This window comes from Enoplosus armatus, chromosome 11, assembly GCF_043641665.1.
Source record: "Enoplosus armatus isolate fEnoArm2 chromosome 11, fEnoArm2.hap1, whole genome shotgun sequence".
Classification (NCBI taxonomy): Eukaryota; Metazoa; Chordata; class Actinopteri; order Centrarchiformes; family Enoplosidae; genus Enoplosus; species Enoplosus armatus.
The window spans coordinates 11,196,212-11,220,811 of NC_092190.1; the positions used below are offsets into that span (position 1 = coordinate 11,196,212).

Genomic DNA, 24,600 nt, shown 5'->3' on the forward strand with positions numbered 1-24,600 from the left:
ATTCTCAGAAAAATGTCTGTCCCTTTTTATCTCCCAGTGGAAGAGCAGGAAATGGTTATAATAATTATGTAGTTATATAGTTTGTCATTCGCATGTTGCAGTTTGTTTCTTTTGTTAAGCATTTTCCTAACCTGCTTATAGACCCTTCTCTCGTATGTACTGTACTTTGTGTATGTTTACATTGTGTGCATAGGTGAATAAGCAATGTTGTTCCAGCTCCATTTACCCTGCTCCGGTAAAGCATATGCGTGAGCCATTTGGAAATTATGAACTCTACAGTATTCTTGCAATGTTCATCAGCCTGAGGACAAAAACAAGATGGAATTAAAAACGTAATTGCCTTTTTTGTTTCTTCGGCTCCCTTCTGTTTTGAGACAATCTCAAATGAAATGTTAACATAAGCTCTGTTAAACACCACTATTTGTTGAAAATAACTCAGAAGGGAAGGTCAGGTTGGTTGCTATGAATAATTTGCCTCTTGCACTCTTCTGTAATTCACTAGATGGGCAGCAGACAGGCATTTAATATCCTTACTGCTTTATCAGGGCTCATTCCATCTCGACGGTTGGCCGGGTCACTAATGGGAATTACCATTGAGTTCTCAGTGAAAGCCAAATGGATATGGACACTCCCATTAGGCCAGAGAAGAGAGGCTAGAAATACTTACATTCAGTACTAGACATGGATTCACAAGTTAAATGACCCAGCCATTGACATTGTCAAAGAAGGGAATCATGCAGTGGGCAAGAGGAGTGAGCACTTGTTAACAGTGGCTGGACGTCAAGGCTGTTCTGTGTAAACTAAACAAGGACTGGGACAGATTAGTGCAGTGTGCAGAATTTGTATCTGTTTTTATTGGAGTGCAATAGAGATATGATTTGTAAGAAGGACTTTAAGATATGTCGTACGCCAGACCACAGACTTAAAGTTAATCTCAACTCCCATTTTTGGTTATATTTTCAGGAGTGAGCCCAGCCTTCCAACATACCTCCTCCCTTTCATTGGGCTAAGATGAGTATTACCAGTGACGAAGTGAACTTCTTGGTCTACAGATACCTCCAAGAATCAGGTTTGTCTAAACACACTGATACAGTTTTATGCTGAAAATATCAATGATATAAATCCTAGGTGGTGTTTTTTAGGACTGTTTATTGAGACTGCTTCTGAAGCCACCTGGCAGAGTACAAGCTTCTAGTAGCCCCGAGAGGTCAACACTGACATTGGCATACCTTATTATACTCTCAAATGTCATACTTGTTATGCCATTCAGTTTTTGTGTTTGATTACTGTTAGCTTTGTTTGGATTAGACAAGACCTTCTTTGAATATTTGTGCTGTGTTTGTGCTCATCTTGTGCTTGGCACTCTCCCGTTTAATGAATGTGAATGGTGTTTTGTTTTCAGGTTTCTCCCACTCAGCATTCACCTTTGGCATTGAGAGCCACATCAGCCAGTCTAACATCAATGGAACACTAGTGCCCCCTGCAGCCCTCATCTCCATCCTGCAGAAAGGGCTTCAGTATGTGGAGGCAGAAATCAGTATCAATGAGGTGAGGACAGACACCAGCTGTTGCTAACTCCCACAGATGTTTTCTATTGCTTAATGATACAAATACAGACTTGGATCTCTATGACAACACACCAAGTTAACTGCAAATGCTAATAATATTTTCAGTCATCCTTACATTGGAAGAAATACCGAAGAATGTGTGTAGAAGAAAGCCAATTAGGAAACACTCTTCACCTCTATAATTGATCATTATCAGGAAACACGATTCTAGACAAGTCACAAATTGAAGGTCACATCGCCTCATGATGCGTTATTAACCGCTGTTGTCCTGACAGGATGGTACAGTCTTTGACGGGCGGCCAATTGAGTCGCTGTCGCTCATTGACGCGGTGATGCCAGATGTGGTGCAGACGCGGCAGCAGGCCTTCCGCGACAAGTTAGCCCAGCAGCAGGCGGCCTGTGCCATGGCCGCTTCGACCTCTGGAAACCAGTCCAACGCACCAAAGAATGGAGAAGCCACCGTCAATGGGGAGGAGAATGGCACTCACAACATGAGTAAGCTGAATCTCCCAATTATTTCACAGTAGGGACTGACATAGTCTCTGTAAAATAATGAGGCGATCAAATGGTAATCTAGAGTGGTAAAAAGAAAGGGACAGGTAGACAAGAACAAGAAAAGTCTGCCTTTCATGTAAGTTTCTAAACTTGCTGCAATTTTTTTTTACCTTTTTAAGTTCAAAATAAAATGGCTGGTTTCATTGCAGCATTGTTATTAGTAATCACCATATTTTTCCTTTACCTATAGCCCAAATGATCATGGCCACGGCAGATGTTGAGTCACAGTAAAAGCTCAGTTATATCAGTTTTGACGATATAATGAGCGTGCCCCGGCGACATTATTTTTTCAAAATACTGTTACATCTGCACTATTAAATGAATCTGTATGTGGAACAGGAATGAAAATTCAAAGACATGGCTGGCAGGCGTTGCTCTTCCTGCGCTGTGTTTGGCTCTGTGCTGTCTTAAGGAAGCAGCCTAGTAGTTAATTATTACACCTACCAAATCCTCAGTTCGTCTATTTCAAATGACATGTCAAGATTATCACAGAGAAACAAAAACATCCATGTGGTTTTCACAGAATGTGATATCCTTAGCAGCTGTGTAGCTTCCTCTGTGAGTGAAACCAGAGAGGTGTAGATCAGGTGGAGCTTTAGACAAGGTAAGTAAGCAAGCAAGCAAGTAAGTAAAGTTTATTTAGTAGTGCTTCACAACTCTTCCCCTTTTCACAAGAGAAAAGGGGAAGAGTTGTGGATGTTTGTGTCAGCACATCCCTGGCGAATTTAATTCGAAGGTGTGAGAAAGGTCGAAGAGTCTGGTGTGAGAAAGGTTTCCCTGTCTGAGGATACAGGGAGGCGTTCACGTGGTAGAAATGATCTGAAAGCTTTCACATATTCTTAAGGATAGATCCTTTACTGTGACTGGGCTTTCATTATACTGTGATAAATAAAAACAGCACTGGCATATACCAGCAGAAACACATTATTGATTTTCTTTGATTTCTTCCTGTTATTTAAAGGTAGCTTTTCACAGCCGCAAACATTTAATTCATATTCATTAGAAGTTAAGTTATCAGCATATTTGTTTATTTATAGTGCTCATAAGCTTTCTGACAAGCGTGGGCATATTTGTGTTTGCATGTATGTGTTGATGCATATATAAATGTGTGTGTGTGTGTGTATCTTTCCATCTGTGTGTGCGCCCCCTGTCCTCAGATAACCACAGCGAGCCCATGGAGATGGATGTAGATGTGGAGATACCAGCCAGTAAAGCCACAGTGCTCCGAGGCCACGAGTCTGAAGTGTTCATCTGTGCCTGGAACCCTGTCAGCGATCTGCTGGCCTCAGGGTGAGTCTCTGTCTGTGCTGAAACAGATCTTAACTCGTGCCGGAAGAGTCACACTATATTGTATACACGCTTTGGAGCCATCACTGACAGCTTATGTTCCAACAATCTTTTGACCCCCCCCCCCCCCCCCCCCCCCCCCCCCCCCCCGCTGCATTGGTATTCTGTTCAGCTCGGGGGACTCCACCGCTAGGATCTGGAACCTGAACGAGAATAATAACTCCAACTCCACCCAGCTGGTTCTGCGCCACTGTATCAGAGAAGGTGGCCAGGATGTCCCCAGCAACAAAGACGTCACCTCTCTAGACTGGAATGTAGGTTCCTGATCACCCATCCACATCTGTCCTCTTCTACTTTTAGCAGACAGATGAGGACGGTTAAGTAACAGTTCTGTTATCTTTTCATCCAACAGAGCGACGGGACTCTCCTAGCAACGGGCTCATATGACGGATTTGCCAGGATATGGACAAAGGATGGTATGTTCTCCGTCATTCCAGCACGGTGTTGTTTCCTTGGGCATTAGATTTATGCCATTGTTATTGTGAATAATGCAACATCTGTGACAATTTTTTGAAGGATCTTTTCTAAAAGAAATGGATATGGCTCTAATCCATTAGGAAATCTGGCAAGCACCTTGGGGCAGCACAAAGGGCCCATATTTGCACTCAAGTGGAACAAGAAGGGGAACTCGATTCTCAGTGCTGGCGTAGATAAGGTATTTCATAAAACATGGATTTGTGTCTTTCAATAATAATATCCTCCTGTTTTCTTTCTTTATTGTCCCAGGGCTTGACATTATTTGATCACAAGTGTAAATCTCTCTCTCTCTATATATATATATATATATATATATGTGTGTGTGTGTGTATATACATTTTTGATATATCTTACTGATGTTATGTACATATGTTATTATGTTATTGTGGCATGTGACCAAATCCAATTGAATACCACTTTATTAATAAGTTAAGTGAAACATAGAAGAATGCAATCTGCATAATGTATTTACATTAGTGAACTGAACTGCAAATATGGTTATTATGTGGATGATTCTTAAAATAAAATAAAATAAAATAAAACTATGTATCAACAGGCAGGGGAAAAAAATGTGGTCGAATGGCGGGTGTTAATTTCAAGCTCTGACAGTCCTTTTCGAGTACATTTTAAAGAACTTGTATAATGTCATATTTTTTATAATGACGCATTCATGGTTTGAAATGGTTAATTTAATTTTCCAGACGACAATCATTTGGGATGCACACACAGGAGAAGCCAAGCAGCAGTTCCCTTTTCACTCAGGTAAACAAGTTCACTATGTATCCAAACAATAAAATCTTATCACTGTAGGTAAAAAATAGGATGTAAAATGTTTTCTGCTCAGTTGTGGTTGTATTGTGGGCTCATAAACCTCCCAAACCCTTAATGAATGCATTCAAATATTCCACAGCCCCAGCACTGGATGTCGACTGGCAGAACAACACCACCTTTGCCTCCTGCAGCACAGACATGTGCATCCACGTATGTCGCCTTGGCAGCGACCGGCCCCTCAAGACTTTCCAGGGCCACACGGTAAACAGATTTTTCCACGTTGATCTCCTGATCTTATACCATGCTTACTCCCTTGACAGCCATGCTAATGAGTTTTTTTGTTTGGCAGAATGAAGTTAATGCCATTAAGTGGGATCCATCAGGTATGCTGCTTGCCTCCTGCTCGGATGACATGACCTTAAAGGTGAGACTAGTCCCCAGTCAGAGCTTAAAGACAACAAACCTGAGTGGTGATTTTTATCAGCGATATTTTTCTGTTTCCTTCACACACAGATTTGGAGTATGAAGCAGGAGTCCTGTGTCCACGACCTGCAGGCTCATAGTAAAGAGATCTACACCATCAAGTGGAGCCCCACAGGCCCCGGCACAAGCAACCCCAACTCCAACATCATGCTAGCCAGGTGGGAAATCTGTCACACATTTAGTGCCATACAGGACAACCACACACATTGCTCAACTTTGAAAGAAAAGTCCAAGTTTGTGTGCTCAGTTGTGTATATGTGGGTGTACAGGTCTATATGTGTGTTGGGGAAGGGGGACCCTGGCATTCGGAAGAAACCATGTTCCAGTGCTAGTTATTGTCAGTGACCCACGGCCCTACACCCTGACCCAGATGTGCATGCATGTGTAAATGTTCTAGTTCAAATACCACAGGAATTTACAGCCCTCACTGACAACCCAGCATACCTGCCCGTAATTCAAATTGGAAATAAAACTGCCATTATCGCCACTGCTGGGAAGGAACTTCATAATCTTAAGTAAATGCCACTGTTGAACAGTAAGCATACAATACATTTTTAATTGACTTCAATTTTGCTCCCTCCATAATATCCGTCTGAGTTCGCTTTCATTTGTTGCCAAGGGCACCCATAGGAGATTAGCCCTGCATATTTATACCTTGGTGAAGAACATGTCTTAATTGAAATCAGCCTCCTTTTTAGCATCAGTGTCTCAGTTTTAGGGTCTCATATGCCTACTGCCAACATTTTTTTATTGCATAGTGCATTTTGTAGTTTTTCTCCTTTTTAAAAAGGCAGGGATTAATGATGTTTCCAAGATGTGTTATATTGGTGTTTAACATGTTAGCATTGAGAAATGGCTTAGGACAAGACATTCAGGTGTTAAAACACAAATTATGACAATCTGTAGCTTCTGAAGATGTGTTATTGCTCCCTTTTGTTTCTGTTGAATAATGGGGTAAATAATGAAATATGCTATTGAAAGGCATCTTGCAGGCAATATACACACTAGTAGGTTTGGTTATTTTATGACTACCAAAGATTATTTCTAAATGGATCATGTTTTATATTACAAATACATAAAAGATGATCTACTTAGAAAATGGAATCCTTGGCGCTGCTCTTATATCTGATTTGTGCCCACAGTGCCTCTTTCGACTCAACAGTACGACTGTGGGATGTCGAGCGAGGGGTTTGTATTCACACGCTGACCAAGCACCAGGAACCCGTCTACAGTGTGGCCTTCAGCCCCGACGGCAAGCACCTGGCCAGCGGCTCCTTTGATAAGTGTGTCCACATTTGGAACACCACGGTAAGCGTCTGATTTATACAGTTCCAAACAGCAGAGGAGAAGATTCATTGTGATTGCTAAATCTCGACGGAGTTGGTCATTTATTTGTTCGCACTGCTGTTTCAGACTGGAGCATTGGTGCACAGCTACAGAGGTACCGGTGGTATTTTCGAGGTGTGCTGGAACAGCACCGGGGACAAAGTTGGTGCCAGTGCTTCAGACGGCTCGGTAAGCCAAGGCCACTGTGATGATGAAGTTGTCATTTACAACAATTTGCTAGCTTATTAACTTTTTTTGGTTTAGTGCCTGCAAATAAAATTGGCTGAAAAATCTCATTACTAGTACTTTGAGAAGAATAAGTAAAAAAGACATGTTGCGTGAAATGTATTTTTAATGATACCTAATTCTTTTCCTTCTAGGTATGTGTTCTTGATCTCCGAAAATAGCTGACTTGAGGCTTTGATGATGAATCCTGGAATGTGCAGCAAATTGCCTTCTTCTGCCATCAGCAAACGCACTCTCATTTCTCAAGAAGAGCTGTAAGGTGGAGTGAAACAAAACCCCTCACAGGAGGAAAACCAGATTGCTGCAACAGCATCTGAGGAGCCAACACCAACTGACTTCAGTGCACCTTACAGTTTGTTGATGTGTGTTTTTATGATACGCCTATTTGAAACATAATGGAAGCCGGTTAAGAGATCCCCAAGACTGGACTGAATCCAACTCCCTGGGCGCATCCATGTTTTAAAAGGTTTCTAATGAGGAAGTGCTGCGATCCCTCCGGGCCTCTGGTCCAGCTGTTATCGGGTTGTAAGGGTGGAAACACAAAGATAAGTTTTATATAAAGAGAAAAGTGTTAATGAGACACACGTGTTTGGCTGTGAAAGGCAACAAATTATGAAAGAACGGTTGTGGTTTTAGAATTCCTCTGAGCAAATGTTACTTCATGTCCAAATGAACTAACTGGGGACGTGAGAAATGTAACATTAATACTGAAGCACTGGTATTGTCTGTCGACAGGGTGCTTAACTTCTTCTCAGTGGAGAATAGTTTGTTTCAAGAGTACTTCTTGCTTTTTTTTTGTCTATTTTCCACAGATGGACTTTTGAAAGTCAAAATTAAATGTGCCGCTACAAGGTAGTTCTTAGCTCACGTTTAATATCAGGTCAACAGAAGGAAAACCTGCCAAGAAACAGTCCTAACCTCCTAAAATGACCTGCTCAGTTCACTCGAGATTAGAAAATGTCATTTTGTGGACAAGATGTGAAAAGTGTGGTTTACAAAGAGAATTTTCTCCCTTTTCTGGATGTAAATTTAAGAATGTAAAGATATGTAAATTAGATTAATACACAGACTTATATACTGTGTATATATGTTTATATACAGTACACTTTATTGCCATCCTGTAGGGGCGCATTAATGGCTAGAGCAGTCACATCTTTGCCGATAATGTGTGGCGAGACCTCTTTTTAAATGAAGTGCATGTCTCATCATCTTCTTTTAAAACAGTCTTTTTCAACTCGGGCCAGTCATATCCAATGCATCAAATCCTTTTGTTTTTCAGTGAGTTACAAATGGCATTGACACAGGTGCGTTATCCCTGAAAGCCATGGAAGAAATGTGCGTTACCTGCATTCAGGGAGTTATCTGGTCAACAGTATGGGAGGGAACAGTCATCACAGTCTCCTGCTTGGTTTCTGCTTTAACTTTGTATTGTATGTAGATCAGGATGTCACCGAGTATCATGCAGACGTGAGCGGGAAAACTACAGCTTTTTAGCATTACCATGGTTTCTGTTCGGCACTTTCCTCTGAACAATCTACTGAAAATTCAGAGCACATTTTGACAAGAAGGTGGAGGTCAAGTAAAAGTCCTGCTGTTGCTAAAAGAAAAAGGAAAAAAAAAAGCTATGATCGGTCTTGTTAAGTCCAGCAGAATGCTGCCAGCTGATCAGATCAGGTCAGATTTGAAATGCCTGTGTTGTGGGCCAAGCTTCAACTGTGTGCAGTAAGTCCCTCTGCTCACTGGGATCTCATGAAAAAGACAGTATTTTCAAACTAACTTGCCACCACTTTGATTTGCCTTTATTTTCTGGTCCCTTTCCCTTTCAGTCGACTTCTGCTAGAGCAATGTGAAGTGCACTTTTTGTAATGGTGGGTTCAGCAAATGTTCAGATTTTGCTGAAAGTGAAGGGGCCAATGTTTTATTTTTGTCTTTTTTTTCTCTCTTTTTTTTTTTTAATGTCACAATTGGATGTTAATGGGTGGTTCATTGTTTTCTGACTTTTTCATTTTCTGAGAGCCATTATTGTCTGTGTCAGACTGAGAATTGGGCTGTGGGTTGGTGGCCATTCTTGGCATGCTAAGGAGCCCAGTATGGAATAAGTGCTGTGACAGCTACTATCTCTCTCGCACCCCGGTCCAGGGTGCGGTCACCTGTTTCCAAGACAAAACGTTGAAGTCATTCAGTGTCTCAAATAAATCACTCTATTTTGATATCAGAAACCATGGAGCTTGTGTCTTGAATTGAGCGTTTTTGTTAGCTCAGGAGTAATTTGTTTAAATTGGTGGGGGAAAAAAGCTTGCTATGCAACCACTCAAAACACATTTCAGAAAGTGTCACCAACAAAACCTTAAGAAATATTTTGGATATTTATTATAGTATAAAAAAAAATGTGTGCAAAAATACAAGATGGACAGCTTGAAATACAGTAACTTTGTCACAAAAAACCCCACTAATTAGCTTTGGGAGCTTAATGACGACAACAGTGGAAAAAAAACCCAATATGACTCTAATTCAGTGAGTTTGCCAGGAGAAATCTTTCCTCAAGCACTTAAGGCACTTTTTAAAGGTCAGGCTGTGAGTTATTAATATGAAAATATTATATTTGTTCTGTTGACTGGCTGCTACAAGAGACAGTGCAGTAGCTTTGGGACTGTTCAGCCTCTGAACAGTTGATGGGTCTGTAATGCAACACTACGCTGCGCTGCAGACAGATTTTAAAAAGCTTAGGAAGGAAAAGGCTTGGAATCGAAGAATTAGACTTATTCTGTCGTACCAACTAATGAAATCTCATGACCAGGTAATATCTGGAAAAATCTCAACGGGACAATAGAGGCTAAGAGGAGACAATCTAAAACAAAACTAACTAAAAGAACCATGTCACACAGAAAAAGTAGAGGGAGGCGGGTTGTTGATCACCCCAGCTAGTGCCTCACAGAGTTCTCCAAGGATTCTCCGTCAGCATCTACATCCTCATAGTCTTGTAGCTCGCTGGAAATGTGGATTTCAATTGTACTAGACTCTGAACCTAGCAAGACAAAATGGGGGTAGATTATTGAGTGTTACTGCACACGACACCTTCACAGCTTATCAAACTGCTTATCCATTGAGATATTCATATTGTATTGTATTTATACATCGCTTCATCACAAATGTATTTTGGGAATTTTAATAATATATATCCTGCAAATGCAGTCTTTAATGTGTCCATATTTTCATGTATTGCATTAGTTTAATTTTTTTTTTTTATCTGTACCTGCATTTGACTGAAAAACAGATTGAAGGCTATATAAATGAATGAAAAACGTAAATCCTTTAAAAGATTAACTTTATTTCTAAAGACTTGTCATTTCAGAGACACTGAATGGTGACACAAAACAATGAATAGCCTTTGTACATGATCTTCATGGTGCACAAACTATGACAAAATTATATAAAATGCTTTACAAAATCATCCCAAAATACATTTAATAGTATCTTAACAGGCCGTTTTCACAGCAGACATGTTGACATGTCATAGCAGGAAAAGCACAGGTGTCACTAATGTTATCTGTTCTATTCAAGTGTCCAAGTGAGACGTGACAGTGCGACAGTCAGCCAGCTTGCTCAACACCAGGACCATGAAACTGAGGCAGCTAAATGGAATTCAGCCATCACTCATTTAGGCATTTACACCTGTGCTTTTCCTACTGTGACATGTCAAAATGTCCCATGTGAAAAAGGCTTATGTCATCACTCAGTGTTGCTAGAATGAGAGTATAAATATTGACATTTGTATCCAGTAAATGCATATTAGTGTTCAAGTTACACCCAGTTGTCAGTTTATTGGGTGCACCTAGCTAAGCTGAAGTGGTCCAATACAACAGTCCTTTTGTCCCCCACATTTATATCAACGAGGGTAAACTCAACATCAGGAACACCTCAATAGAATTAAATATCCAAATTGAACATTTATAACCTTCTTGAATCTTTATTACATATTAGACTGCATTAGTTGTAGCTAGGTGTACCCAATAAACTGGCAAGTGAGTGTATTTTACCTGGTTCATCTATATATTTAACAGATTTGCCGTTGCTCTCTGCATATCATCTTATGCATACCAATGATGACACTTAAAGCTCTGTGTGATAATTTGGCACCATGCTGGCATCCTTAACAGAAGGTCAGAATTTGCACTCATGAAGTTGCACCGTAAAAAAAAAGAAGCATGTCCTGCCACGGTAGATTAACAAAGGCATGCAGAATGGTAGCGACACTGTTTTCATCAACTCATTATTCACAAAAAATTCGTGATTTTCTGTGCAGTGTAATTTCATGCTGCTGTACTATTCAGTACACCATAGATGAAAACAGACACTTCTGCAGGGTGTGCCATAACACTACATGCTTTACATTGTTGCATCCAGCAGGAGTCAGCTACAACCCTGGTTAAAAAAAGTATTTTGCCATTAAAAATTCATCACAGAGAGCTTTAACTTTGTCCTGGTCAATGTCTCCAGAGCTTTGCCACTTGAAGTTAATCTAATCACAGTGATAAAAAAACATTCTCCGCTAGAAAAAGAAACTTGTCTCCAGACAGCTGGAGCAGATTCCTCAGTGGATGATATCTCATCCAAAAGAAAATACATGCTACACATTAAGAGGAGGCGGTCCAGCCATAACATCAGGAGACACCATGCACCATACAGGATGCTGAAGAGCAGTGTGTCAGCTCTGGAGCTTCACCAGCCCTGATATACAGGTGAGCTGTTACTGTCACTGAAAGCCCAATTACCTTCTGAGAGGACACTGATGGCGTCTGAGTGGTGCTGTCCATTGCTCATCTTGTTCTTCTTGGCTTCCTGGACATGACTCTGGTAGAGCAGAGTAGTTCCCACCATGGGATTATGGCCTGCTGCGTTAGGCACTGAAGTAGAAACCGAGTCCCAGGCCAGCTCCCTCCTCCTCTGCAGGCGGAGGTCAACGTCGAAGCCTGTCCAGCCGTGAAAGGCCAGGGTGTTAAGGAAAGCTTGCATGGGGTTCAGGATACCCTGAAAGAGGAAAAATACAGAATAATTCAAGGTGGGATAGAACTAGTGTCCTTTATCCTGCATGTTGATGTTTTTCAACCCACCATGATAAACCACGTGATGAGGGCTGCGTTTCTGATATCCCTGAAGCCGCTGTCATTTATGTCTGTCTGCATCTCCAGGTAGAAGAGGAGGCCCTCATTGATGATGTTGGGAACCCAGCTAATCAGAGGAAAAACAGTGTGTGTCTTTAGCTTTTAGTGTCTCTGAGTTAGACTTAAAATTTTGATTTATTTTAATCAACAAAACACTGTACAGCTGTAAATTACATTAAAATAGCTGTGGAAAACAATGGTTAATTAGTTTGACCTCTATGGAGAACTGGCACATGTGAGCTTGTGTGGGTTCGCCTTGTGAGAGTCACATTACTGCAGGAGCTACACCACAGCAACAATGGCTCCGTCATAAATAATCTCTAACATACACATTTAGCTTTATTTGATGGGTGAAAATTTGAAATGCAAAAGAACTACATTCACATTACATCATGGAAAATACCATTTTTAAAGGACCAATGGTTTTGCCTGTTTTGGCCCATTTACTACAAATACCACATACTTCACATCTTTTTACGACCGCACTGCTGAGTTTTACAATTTCTATTGGGTTTTTTTCTGCCATTCCAAGCATCTACTGGTTTTCATTCTTTTCCATACAATATTAAAATCTATTAGCAGACTTAAGTTAGTGTAATCCATCACAGTGAACACTGTGTCTGTACCGTAATTATTGTGAAAGTTACATTATCTTTATGAAGTAATTCAGTGCAGACTTTTCAAATCAAACTGCCCTTAAACCGCATTACCATAAACTATTTTGTAACAATGTGAAAAAGGACTGCAGACCCAAATGTTAAAAGCAAATTAACACAATTCAGGCCAGTCTCAAATGTCTGCCTATTGATTTTCATACCATATGGAAATAAATGGAAATCATTCAAAATGGTCAACAAAAATGTTAAGAATACATTATTCGTAGTTGAGAAGATAAAAGTTGAGTCATTGTTCCTTTTTATGAAGACACGCATGGTATCAATGTTATCAATCTTCTCATCTAACTCTCTGCAAGAAAGCCCAGAATATCAAACGATTTCTTTAAGTATAACCCTTTGATAAAGAATGGTAACATACCAAATGAAGAACACCAGCATTATTTTAAAGAAGCGTATTTTTATGTCATTGGCCAGACGTCTCTCATTTTCTGTGTAGATTCCTTGTCGTCCTTTTAGTAAAGATGTCACTAGATTGGAAGGACGACAGAGGGGGTTATTTGAGCCCACGTACATGTGTAAGAAAGTATTTGGTTTACAGAAGAGAGATTTGAGAGCATGGAACCGACCTGCAGATATGGTCCGGTTAAAGAAGACAGGATTGGCCACAAGGACGAGCAGCATCGGTGCGTATGTGGTGATGTAGTGGGGGATAGCGTGCTGGAGGCCTTGCTCACAACTGCACAAAAATGCAACAAGCAAGGAAAGGAAGGAGTTACAAAAGCCATCAAACCAGTTTCACAAACACTTTTCTATGGACGTGAACACTGAATTGTTTAGGCATGGTTACATCTCCTTGTATTGTTGTCCGCGGTCTTTTTGGATAGTCCTGACCAGCAAAGACTGAACAACAAAGAGTCTTACTCGGAGATGGATGGGTAGTAGAGCATGGCCACTCCTTCAACACACAGCAGCACAGCCAGACCCCACGTAATCATGTGGTAGAGGATAATGGTGCTGATGGGGAAAGAAACGAGTCATGAGACTGAGCTCACAACACATGCTGCAGCTCTGTATCTGGAGGATGATTTTTTTTTTCTTTTCTGTGCAGAAAACAAATGTACTGCACAGACCGGGGAGGGAAACGTTGTTAGCTCATCGAAACACAATAAGCGTATTTCAAAAAATTGGACTCATATAGCAACATCAGACCACTTGCTTTCTCTACAACAAAATTCCAACCAGCTTCAGGGTGTTTTGCAAATGGAGAAGTGAAAGAAGAAGCATGAAATCTATAGAAGACAGTAAAAGAAAGTAAGAAGAAGGTGTTTCACATGTTCTGAAAAACGACACATTGACAGCTCAGTTTGAAGTTTGTGCTTCATCTCGTTTCTTTCGCAGGAGATGTTGAGGTGATAATGAACTGTGGCAGATGGAAGGTGAGGTAAAGAGCACCTGATTCCTGCAGATGTTTTCACCACCAGGAAGACGTCAACAGCGTAACAAAAGGTCCACCAAAAAGAGGCGCTGAAAAACAACTGGATCCACATCTGTAACACATTAATTGGATATAATATTCTTACTATACAGTTCCTAATTATAATATTTCAGTATGAGTAACTGTGGCTTGTTTTTGAGGTAACTCTGTTATCTGTGCCTTTACAGTTTCAGCACGCATTAAAACAAATTACCAGTTTTATCTGTGGAATCAGGATTTTCCAGGATCCCGCATGATTTAAATAAACAAAATGTTGTGTTTGTTTTTCCACTATAGGCCCCTTCCTGTCATCAGTCAAGCACAAAGCCGTACTTAAACAAGATATATTGTGCGTTTGCTTACATAAAGGCTTAACTGAACAGTCTGATTGTTGAAGCTTTGTCAGAGGGCCTCATACGTACCGCACTGCCAACACAGAAGACCTCTGGCCAGACGTCAGTGCTGTTGGCCACTGAGATGTGGTCAATGATGTTTGGCAGGCCCAGCCAGACGGATGACCTAACAATGATACCTGGGAGAGGAGAACAGCACATGGTCTCTTACCGAAACTGATGAGCAAATGAGACAATTCCTGCTTTTGTCAGGAGGAGGAGAGGAACAAATACACAAAAAATTAACATTTGTCTGGTCTTAATTAACATTTAAAACACATTAAAGTTCTTTTTTTTTTTTTCATTCCGTATTATTAAGTGCGTTATTTAATTAGATTCAGTCATGGAGTCCTTTTAATAGCATCTTTATATCATGGAAATATGAGCTGCCTCCAGGTGTGTTTTAAAAGGGTGTTTTCCATTTCCTACAATGCAACTCTTCAACTTCACGGTGGAACGGAAACACAGGAGCTCTCCCAGGATCTTAATGCGATGCAGACTACATGCTGTTGTGTATTTCATTTGACATTGTGTCATGGGTGTGCTTCGAGCTGTTAAATTTGCAGTGGTGAATGAATCTCACAGAGCACAGAGTGCACAGAAATACATGACTTCATCCTGTCCTCCCTTTCAGTGGGTGCAGAAGCAGAAGTGATGAATGAACAGTTCAAGTGTCTGATGCAGTGCAACAATCTGAGAGTAACCTACAGCCTTTTGTGTGCTATTTAATGTGTAACTGTTGGTTTGCTTTAAAAACAATGCCGCATTCAAATCAACATGGGCCAACAGGTAAAAATGCTTCGCAGTGTTTATGAGTCATGTCATTACTCACATGATTAATTCTTTTGCTCTGTAATGAGCTGCTTCACAACTGAAGAGCTTCAATCTACTTTGTGCAAACTTGAGATGATCAAGTTTCTAATTGAAAAAGAGTGAGGTGTTTTTTTTTACAGCCTGTATCATGACTCAAACGTTTGCTGCTCATGTAGTCTCGATTTATGCAGAAAAAAATATATGTGTATTTGTACAAAAGTTGTGTTTCATGTGTTCTCTCTGTTTGAATGAGGAAGTTCAGCAACAAAAGGGTTAAAAACTAAATATCTGCGTGCGTAATTAGATCCAGCAAGCAGCACCACGCTGAGAAAAGCTACTGTCGGCTATGACTGAAGGGTGTAGGCCCACACCAGCAGTCTGCTCTTTACCTGTGCATCCCAGTATGTCACATATACTGACGATGAACAAGATCCGCGAGGAGGACGCGGGCCTCGGCAGCGGGTACTGTCCCAGTCTCCTGTATCCTTTGCGTTTTGGCAGAATTTGCAAGATAGCAAATAAGAGGCTCAGAGCGGCGCTCCCCAGACTCAAAGCCCCGAACAAGAGCGGCTGGAAGGTGACCACGAACTCCGTCGCTGCGTCGCGGTTCGGACAGCAGAAAGTCTCCAGCCGGGGGGATGCCATGACTGGACTGGAGAGAGACAGGGGGAGAGGAAGAGGGAGAGGAAGCAAGAAGTGGGCTGCGGTGTCAGGAGAAAGAAGAAAAAGACAAGAAAGGGAGAGGAAATGATTGGGTACATGGCCCAACTCTGTGAGAAATCACGGGGTTGAATCATCATGTGCTTCCATTTAATCCCTGCAGTTGTAGCTTAACTGGGCCACAATACAAGAAACCGACAAAGGACTGTTGTGTGATGGAGCGATTTAGGTCTTGAGTTCAGCCACATTACGTTTGGATTCTTTTATTAATGTACAGTATCTCTGATGAAGATACACTCACGTACGAGTATAATAGTACACATAATAATAGCTACATACAGTAAGTCAGATGGAAGACAATAACCTACATATCACAAATAATAATTATGCTAACAACTGGAAATCAATAGAGATAATGCATCTGTAACATACAGAATATACAATTCTGTAAGTGTAGACACTGTATATTTTATTATAGCAACAACATCAATCAATCACTTTGTCACTACAGGGACATTGATTGTGCAGCAGAAAACAGAAACACTGGATAAAACACAAAGCACGTAAACATATATGAATATGAAACAGAAATGAGTTAAAAAACCTATAGAATAAGTCAAGTTATCAATGAAAACCATTAAAATATTTGGACATTAGAATCTGAATGTGCGCAAGTCACTTTTTCCACACAGAGTTTAGTTGAGAGACAACGGCGGGAATGAGAGAGTTTATTTACTGCTGGGAGTCTAACCACGATCACACCGTAGGAGAAACCGTAAAGTAGCTCAGACACACCATGATGCACATTTGATCTCTTAAAGCTCTTAAAGTTCCAAACCTGAGGAGTCTTCCATTACTTAAGCCTGTAATTGTTGACACAACTCAGTTTCTTAACCGATGAGCGGGCCAGTTAAAGGCCACCCATCCATCCCATTAGCCTCACTGTGTGTGGCTGTAAGCTGGGATACCATATAACATTAATGTTGAGCCCTCTGGAGCTGATGTGGGCCAAACATCAGCAGTGGGGAGACCCACTTGATAACCTTGGTGGCATAATGTGGACTTAACCATGTTACCATGTTGCATTTAGAGCAGCGAATGGTGCTGCCTGGTGACCTCTAGATGTACCACTTGTGCTGTATGTGAGTCATGTTTTTCTGATAACAGAATTCTGTATAGTTTTCACATGAATAACAGCATAAAACATCGTGTTATGCATTCATACATGGGAACAAACAGAATGACGGTATGCTTATATCCAGAGAGCATGAAAAGTTTGTTGAAACAGTCTTATAAAATAATTGATTTGCACATGAGCACAAAATCGAATTATTTAACTAAAGTAAATGCTTTGTGCATAAACAGAAACGAGAAGCCAACAAATTAATTAGGGTCAGTCCCACACTTAGATTCATGATAAGACGGATGAGATTTGGTGCACTTTGCTTGCGTAGGTTAGTATTAAGAGCCTGTACTTGAAATAACCACCCACCTCTCCAGTATGTATGCAGCAGACGTTCACTACGTCCAGATACAGGAGAGGTCATGCCAGCGGCTGCTTGGACAGAGATCTGAGAAAGCGGGTGGACATTTGAAGCAGATTTATTTGGGAAACAAAGCATCAAGGGCTTCCACTATTCAGTGCAACAGAGAGGGCATTCATTGAATTTGTACAATGGCATTCTAATCCATATGCACCTTCTCTGACAAGGCACAAAGTCAATTGTATGGCAAGCTTGTAGGCTGCTGCCAGAGATTAACAGCTCCCTGAGGACTACAGTCAGTGTTGACTTGCTGTTTAAACGTCTGCTCTCTGTTGCTGCCCTCTGCTGGTCTGCACATAATGTGATCGTAGCTCTCAAAACACAATATACGGTACTGGTACTGAACGTTTGGGAATAGCTGTGTGTGAAAAGATTTAGCAACTGCCATTACACATTATTATATAATATCTATAGCACGCACACTAGTGATTATTGATTTAGGGGTGTATTCCATAACACGGCTGTTAGCTGCAAGTCAAACTGGATTTATTTCATTATCAAGATATAGATATGTGTGGGAACTCCATTGAATCTTTCAGGTTGTTCCCTGCAGGGAAGTCAGAGATCACTTTCGTTTATCACCAGAGCTGCTAGAGATTCAGTGTTTTACTCAAGGACACTGAAGCAGAGCTCATTCCTGTTAACTTGGGTGCTGTGCCCTGCCTTTTGACTTTAAGGACGATCTGTCTGATTATTAGGCCACCCATCCTCACTCTGCGAAGTCTGAGGATTTCCTGTTTTTTATAAAGCAAGCCACAAAAAAACTTTAATTACGATCATTTATTATTTTCATATATGCACTTTGTTTTTCACTGTTATGTCATTTAATGTAGTTATTAAGGAGTGTTACTACTACTACTACTACTACTACTACTAACCCTAACCCAGCATTTAATAGCAAACAGTCTTTTGCATCAAAATATGCACTGTGATGGTAATGACAAGATGTATTGGTGATAAAGACAATATCTAAAAATACACTGATATGTGTTTTCTATTAAAAGAAAAAGATAAAGTCATCATACTCATTCTCCCTCTTTGAAAAATCCAGAATCTAATGAATACGCAAATATTTTGTGTTGAGCTGCTTTTATCTAACACTTTAAAAGGATAGCAACTGCTCTTTATAAATTAACTTTTTTTTTTCATGAAAATCTAGCCAAGGACATAAAATCGAAAATCACCCAAAAAGGGATTATCAATAGAAACATGACTGCAGTGTTGTCCTAAATCAGGTGCAATGAGAAGAAATATAAATAGATGTTGTATCTTTAAATGTAGGGACTTTTTAAACCAATAATTACAAACTGCCTTTACAGTAGACCACAACTTTGTTCATCGTGGACCAGCGTCCTCCCTCGACACCGCCCATCTCCTGCTGGAGAGGATGGGTGTGGACGTACAGTGTCAAATTACACACAAGTTACAGACCTGCTCAACAGGGTCCTCACCCGCCGCCTCTGCACCTTCATTGGTTGAGACCCAAACGCTACACTCCACCAGCCTGTTTCCTGCATGGCAAATACTTTGTCTGAGAGGAAGTGACATCACAGCACCGAGACCTGCCACAAATACACTGAAAACAGATGAGGCCCAAACGTGTCTCAGATGTGTTGGACACACTTCAGCCTCTATTGCAAGAACCTATGAGGCAAAACAACCGGGCCATAAAACAGCCTTTTGGAACGCCGCAGTGAAGTATGTCTGCTGGACACAAAGAGACTCCGCGAGACACTACATGTCAAAGTGGAACTGTTGTTTCTTTCTCAAACCCTTTGATGAGTGGTGAGTAGCTGCCGGCGGTATGTGCTCACACTGCAGCTGGAGTGTATTTACTGCTTCACACAGAAAGTTTCACCGTGTCATTTTAATGCATATTTTACTTGAAAGCATAAAAATATGACTGTTGTTTTTAATGTCTACACCTAGATGTTGAATCAGACTGGTCTCCACTTCATGATGCTGCCTTTAATGGACGTGTCCTCGCTCTGCAAAGACTCATTGCTCAGGTAAAGTCTGTAGGTTACATTAAGGGAATATTATACTGCATGATGATCATTATAACATGCAATTTGTCCTTTTAGGAAAAGTTTTGCTCTCTGAAAATCATCATATGTGTGGAAAAACCCATGTATTCTTTACTGAAATATGATATATTTGATGATGATATATGGATTGTTTATTTTGTTCTGTGTGTTGTTTACAGTATTTCACTGAATCTATATGTTCTGCGTATTGTTCACAGGGTACATGTGTAAATCTAAGCACTCTGGACCAGGTCTCTCCCCTCCATGGAGCATGTATGCAAGGCAACGTGGCTTGTGCTGAGCTTCTGATGAAAAATGGGGCAGATGTCAGTAAGATGTCGTCTGGCTATGCACTTTTCTTTTTGTGAATATAACTAAATTCAAGACAATTGCAAATGAAGATGTTTACTGTCTTTCTTTGAATGGAACTCCCTACAATCTGCTCTAGTCTAGTTAGGAGGCAACCATATCAATTATTACTGGGTTTAACTTTGTGTTGGTGCATATTTGCAAGAGATTAACCAAACGCACACACAAACAAGCATGCAGACACACCCACGCATGCACAATAACACATTAACAAAGCTAAATCTGCAGATACAAAGTCTGACTTGTCAAAGCACCACAGTGCACTGCATGTTTGATAGCAGATCTGCAGTAAATGTGTTAGATATATATAGATCTATGTAGTTATAGATATAATCAATGGATTTTTTTGCTACATTGAAGGTTCATAACATCTCATTATTACTTCTTATTTGTTACTTTAAATTATCATAATTTCACACCTCACATGACATGGTCACTATAAAAATAAGGTTTCTTTTCCCTGATTTGTTTAATTTTCCAGCTTTTAATTACATTTTTTTGAATTCCTGGTGAATTGTCTAATATACTTACCCGCGTCAGGTAAACAGTTCAACGGTGGATGGACAAACTGCCCTGTCAGAAGCTTCGGCCCGGGGCCATGCGGCCTGCGTATCGCTGCTCCTTCAACATGGAGCGACTCCCCTGGGGACGAGCCAGACCAGCTCTCCAATTCACAGAGCTGCAGCGAAAGGTTAGAGGTCACATTCCTCTGCATATGCACAGATAATCTATGCTGAATCAGTTCAGTCAGTCACTACAAGATGCACAAAGAGTGCCAAAACATCAGAAAAGCTCAGAGAAATGTATAATGTATAACAAAATTGTCTGTGCCGTTGTAGCCTACAAAGTAAAACGATTGCATATTCTTGCCAAGAGCCAGCAGATTTCAAAGCAAAGCCTTTCACATACAGCACTTCTCATTGTGATGATTCTGGTAACTCTGTCTAGGTCACCCAGAGTGCATTGAGCCTCTTGTTCAGTATGGTGCAGATGTGGATCAGTATATCGACCAGTCAGGTTTCCCTCTGCACGTTGCCTGCTCCAATCAGCATCTGAGCACTGTGAGGAAACTGCTTCAACTTGGTAAGAATGCCTTTAATTTTAACTCTTAACCTCTCCAAAAAATGTGTCTTTTAGGTTGAGGAGGGGGCTATCAACTGTAATAATATTGGAGTTGTATCACAGTGCAGTAACGTTAGTAATGTCACTCTGTAGGATAACACACAGGACATTTCTTTGTCTTTGTGGCAAACGATTGGAATTCATACTTTCATTCATATAAAACATTTTCCTTATTTGGAGTAATAACAATGCTAGGGAGGAGTTACCACTTCAATAGGTCTCGACATGTTGGGTGTAATAGGGTCAGAAAAAAAGCAAAAAAGTATTTAAAGGAAAAAAAATGGTTAATTTTGCAATTATTATTATTATTTTTTACACATACAGCAATGGATTCTGAAACAACAAACAAAGAGGATGTAAAGCCAACAAAACACTAAATAATACTGCAACTCAAAACCATGGCAACTTGTGTCCAATGGTGGAAGAAGTACTCAGATCATTTACTTAAGTCAAAGTAATAATACCACAGAGTAAAAATACTCAGCAAAATGTATTTAAAGTACCAGAACTAAATTACAGTGATGATCGGCCCCATGGTAATGATACCTGTACTAATTATGATGATCCCTTTCTGAGTATTGTATTATTATATACTGTATATTATAGTATTAGATCTTTATTGGTTCATTCAATAATGTGTAAGCAGCTATCTAAAACTGAGCTGTTTGAAATGTAGTAGAGTAGAAGTATAAAGTGCCAGCAAAAGGACATTTTAAAGTAAAGCACAAGTACCTCAAGGTTATACTTCAATACAGTACTTGTGTAAATGTACTTTCCGCCCCTGGCTGTTTGACATGGGGTTCTGCATGTGTAAAATTCATGCTGTGTTTTACTTCAAGTTAAAAAACCAAATTTTTGGGCTTACTGATTTGAATATTCATGACCTGACTAAATGCAGTCTAGCTAGGAAACGGCCCCACGTCTTTTATGTAAGCAATAAAGAGGCTCTACTGTAGAAGAAGGAAAGCTTTAACTGTCAGAGACTCTCCTCAGCAGTTGTGTAATGTGAGGACATCGTGCCTCATTAGTCTCTGCTCTCCTTCAGGTGCCAGTGTGAACAGCGGCATGTGTGGTGACTCGTCACTGCACATCGCTGCCCGTCTGTCCAGCCCTGAGCTGGTGTCTGTCCTGCTCGACCACGGGGCCGATCGCTCCCTCAGGAACTCAGAGGGCAAGCGGCCGCTGGACCTCGCACCTCCAGACAGCCTGGTGGAGAGGCTGTTGAGACAAGCAGGAGGTATTCAATCCAAACTAAACAAGTAGCCTCACTCTGGGGGATTTTCATGGCCTTTACATTCATCTCTCTAACATGGCTCCTGCTCCTCTCTTGATGCCTGCCCCAGGAGTGCCTCCTCTAATGCAGCTGTGTCGGCTGCACATCAGGAAAACTGTGGGCAAGCAGAGACTAGGTAGGATACACGACCTTCACCTCCCCACAAAGGTGAAACTGTATCTCCTCTACCAATCAGACCCAGGGAGAGAGCCAATGCACAATGAGTAACTCGGCCTTTCAATGTCAGATTCTGAGCATTTCACGTAGAGGTCAGTAGGGGGTGTACTTGCATTATCTTGTAGTGAGAACTCTCATTCTCCTTTGTGACAGGCCTCTGTAAACAATCTGATTCTCAAGATCAACCTGGACTTTTATGTGAAGTCTTGGAGCAACTTTTCATCATTAAATACTCCTAAACAACAAGATGTACAAAATGAGAATATGGGCTCATAATGGTCTAATACACGTTGCAAGATTTATGTTAAATAAAGTTGAACATACTGAAACAATATTTCTTATATTACACACGCTTCCACATTCAGCTCATATTGTAGTTTTTATTTAAAGAAAAGCTGTGAATGTTTGTGTTTTCGATGCTGCTGTATTGGGATTGTTACGTTTAGACTTACAGCACATTAAACTTACCCTCATATGAAATCCTCTTCATGTCTGGCACATGTCGTCCCTGCAGAATTCCTGGAAATGGTTTAGCGTCTTTGATCCTTGCAATTCAAAAAAACATGTTAGTAGATGAGCTGACAACGCAGATAAGTCGTCATTTCCAAAGTGAGACATTTTCAAAGCTGAACACATCACTGGAGAGGCTGGATCACCTTGATTGATTACACAAATGTATTTTTTTTTATACTGTAACTATCATGACTAAATAATCAAAATGAGGCATAATTTCTTGATTCTTTCATATTAAAGATATCAGATGACTTAGGTGCCTCCCCCAGGCTGGACGGGAAAGATATCAGCTGGGTTTTTTTGAGTTTCATCTGTCATATGTAGCTGCTACGTTTTCCAATTATTTCAAGCATAGTCATCCTCTAGATAACCAGTAATTATGAGTCAGCATCCAAAGCACAAAAAGCACCAGAGGTTTGAGGCGCTAAAAGAAGCTTTTTCTTTCTTTTCCAGTGCGTACTTTTATTTTCCAATGTGTTGCGTTTTATTGTAAAGCACTAATGAAGCATTATCAAATACTGGTATAAATTATTACTTTACTGTTATACATACGGCTTGTAATGTATGGCTATGTATGGTATGACTGTATACTCTAATTTGCCCACAGATTATGTTTAAATAGAGACAAAAAATATATATAAATGTATCTGCATACAGACTGCGAATCTAATGTCAAGGGTTTGTGGTTGTACACAGGATGTGTTGAGATATTCTGCAAATGATTCTGTGAAAAATCAGCTGTTTCCCCAGAGTCCACAGAATATATATTTAAGAAAAAAAGAAATGCATGGCACAAGGATCAAGCAAAACAAAATAAACAAACAATGCGTGAACACCAAATGCATACAGAAAAAAAGAAGACAAAACACATCCTATATATATAAAAAAAAGTGACACAGTGACAAATATTCATCGTATGAATGAATGTTTAACCCAGATGAGAAAAGCCACAGGGATGTAGTCCTACATCAACGTAATGAATGCTCTTCCCTGTGCCCGTCTGACAAATAATAACCTGATGAGAGAGGGAAGCAGTAAGATGAAGCAATGATCTATACAGTTTTATTCCCTTAATTCAGCTGATAGAAACCAAAGAATTCAACGTTTTATTTAGGTCATCACTCTCAATTGCCTAAATCTAGTATTTACTATGTGCTGGCTGAATTCATGTTAATCATGTGTTTATCCACAGCCTGAAGCAGGAGCATGCAATGCAAAATAGATCCATCTTCTCTTCCTGATTCTCTCAATAGTTTCGTCCACACAAGTCACAAAAACATTGAGCGTGAGTGAGGCATCATTGGTAATGTTTCCAAAGCTCCTAGCAGCCTGTCAGCTGTCACCCTCCTCACCCAAAACTCTTCCAAGGGGTCACTGACCTCTGACCTGTGTGTTTGTCTGTGCATAAGGCCAATCAGTTGGGCTGACAGTAAAAAACAGGTTTAGGATAGATAGAAAATAGAATAGTGAAGATAGAGGACGGAGAATAAACCTTTTCAAATAGTATTCTCTCACTTGTTATGGAGCTGAGTGATGTTTGCCACCACTGTATTATAAGCATCCATCTCCATAGGTCATTTGTGTGGTACCACAGTTCACCGTGAACACCAACATCCTCTTCATGGTGACAAAAGTAACAGTTGCTCAACTCACCTCTTCCCTTCTTGTTAAATGCAGCGCTCAT

The 24,600-nt window shown here is 40.4% G+C and overlaps 3 protein-coding genes across 4 annotated transcripts; 2 read left to right on the forward strand and 1 right to left on the reverse strand.

The window, feature by feature from the left end:
• Positions 1-1,011: 1,011 nt before the first annotated feature.
• Positions 1,012-6,964, forward strand: tbl1x (transducin beta like 1 X-linked). 2 transcript variants are annotated; one of them, XM_070914302.1, is made up of 14 exons: positions 1,012-1,069; positions 1,403-1,548; positions 1,844-2,063; positions 3,281-3,413; positions 3,583-3,724; positions 3,823-3,886; positions 4,028-4,125; positions 4,649-4,709; positions 4,858-4,979; positions 5,068-5,142; positions 5,232-5,359; positions 6,344-6,509; positions 6,615-6,716; positions 6,908-6,964. In XM_070914302.1, exons 1-14 carry the CDS (start codon positions 1,012-1,014, stop codon positions 6,932-6,934), a joined length of 1,542 nt encoding a protein of 513 aa, XP_070770403.1. In that variant the 3' UTR covers positions 6,935-6,964. The 2 variants fall into 2 exon arrangements, with proteins under 2 accessions (XP_070770403.1, XP_070770402.1); XM_070914301.1 differs by having other exon boundaries at positions 1,012-1,067; positions 1,386-1,548.
• Positions 6,965-9,620: 2,656 nt separating this feature from the next.
• On the reverse strand, positions 9,621-15,891 carry gpr143 (G protein-coupled receptor 143). Its single transcript, XM_070915214.1, has 9 exons — positions 15,621-15,891; positions 14,449-14,558; positions 14,005-14,099; positions 13,474-13,566; positions 13,179-13,288; positions 12,971-13,079; positions 11,885-12,002; positions 11,546-11,801; positions 9,621-9,798 (listed from the first exon to the last, which is right to left on the reverse strand). Exons 1-9 carry the CDS (start codon positions 15,874-15,876, stop codon positions 9,695-9,697), a joined length of 1,251 nt encoding a protein of 416 aa, XP_070771315.1. The 5' UTR covers positions 15,877-15,891; the 3' UTR covers positions 9,621-9,694.
• A 3,114-nt stretch (positions 15,892-19,005) lies between these two features.
• LOC139292721 (ankyrin repeat and SOCS box protein 9-like) lies at positions 19,006-23,065 on the forward strand. The gene is made up of 7 exons (XM_070915085.1): positions 19,006-19,220; positions 19,365-19,444; positions 19,681-19,788; positions 20,372-20,522; positions 20,780-20,914; positions 21,999-22,190; positions 22,297-23,065. The coding sequence occupies exons 1-7, from the start codon at positions 19,136-19,138 to the stop codon at positions 22,452-22,454; spliced, it is 909 nt and encodes a 302-aa protein (XP_070771186.1). The 5' UTR covers positions 19,006-19,135; the 3' UTR covers positions 22,455-23,065.
• Positions 23,066-24,600: the final 1,535 nt, after the last annotated feature.

Bases quoted from the DNA above. Each gene is read 5' to 3' on its own strand.
- LOC139292721 (XM_070915085.1), top strand. From the start codon at position 19,136: ATGTCTGCTGGACACAAAGAGACTCCGCGAGACACTACATGTCAAAGT. The intron at 19,789-20,371 runs GTCAGTAAGATG...TACCCGCGTCAG, and splicing joins TGATGAAAAATGGGGCAGAT to GTAAACAGTTCAACGGTGGA. The intron at 20,523-20,779 runs GTTAGAGGTCAC...AACTCTGTCTAG, and splicing joins TCACAGAGCTGCAGCGAAAG to GTCACCCAGAGTGCATTGAG.
- tbl1x (XM_070914301.1), top strand. From the start codon at position 1,012: ATGAGTATTACCAGTGACGAAGTGAACTTCTTGGTCTACAGATACCTC. The intron at 1,068-1,385 runs AGGTTTGTCTAA...AATGAATGTGAA, and splicing joins TACAGATACCTCCAAGAATC to TGGTGTTTTGTTTTCAGGTT. The intron at 5,143-5,231 runs GTGAGACTAGTC...CTTCACACACAG, and splicing joins CGGATGACATGACCTTAAAG to ATTTGGAGTATGAAGCAGGA.
- gpr143 (XM_070915214.1), bottom strand. From the start codon at position 15,876: ATGGCATCCCCCCGGCTGGAGACTTTCTGCTGTCCGAACCGCGACGCA. The intron at 14,559-15,620 runs GTAAAGAGCAGA...CTCCTCTCCCAG, and splicing joins TGACATACTGGGATGCACAG to GTATCATTGTTAGGTCATCC. The intron at 14,100-14,448 runs GTACGTATGAGG...AATGTGTTACAG, and splicing joins TCTTCTGTGTTGGCAGTGCG to ATGTGGATCCAGTTGTTTTT.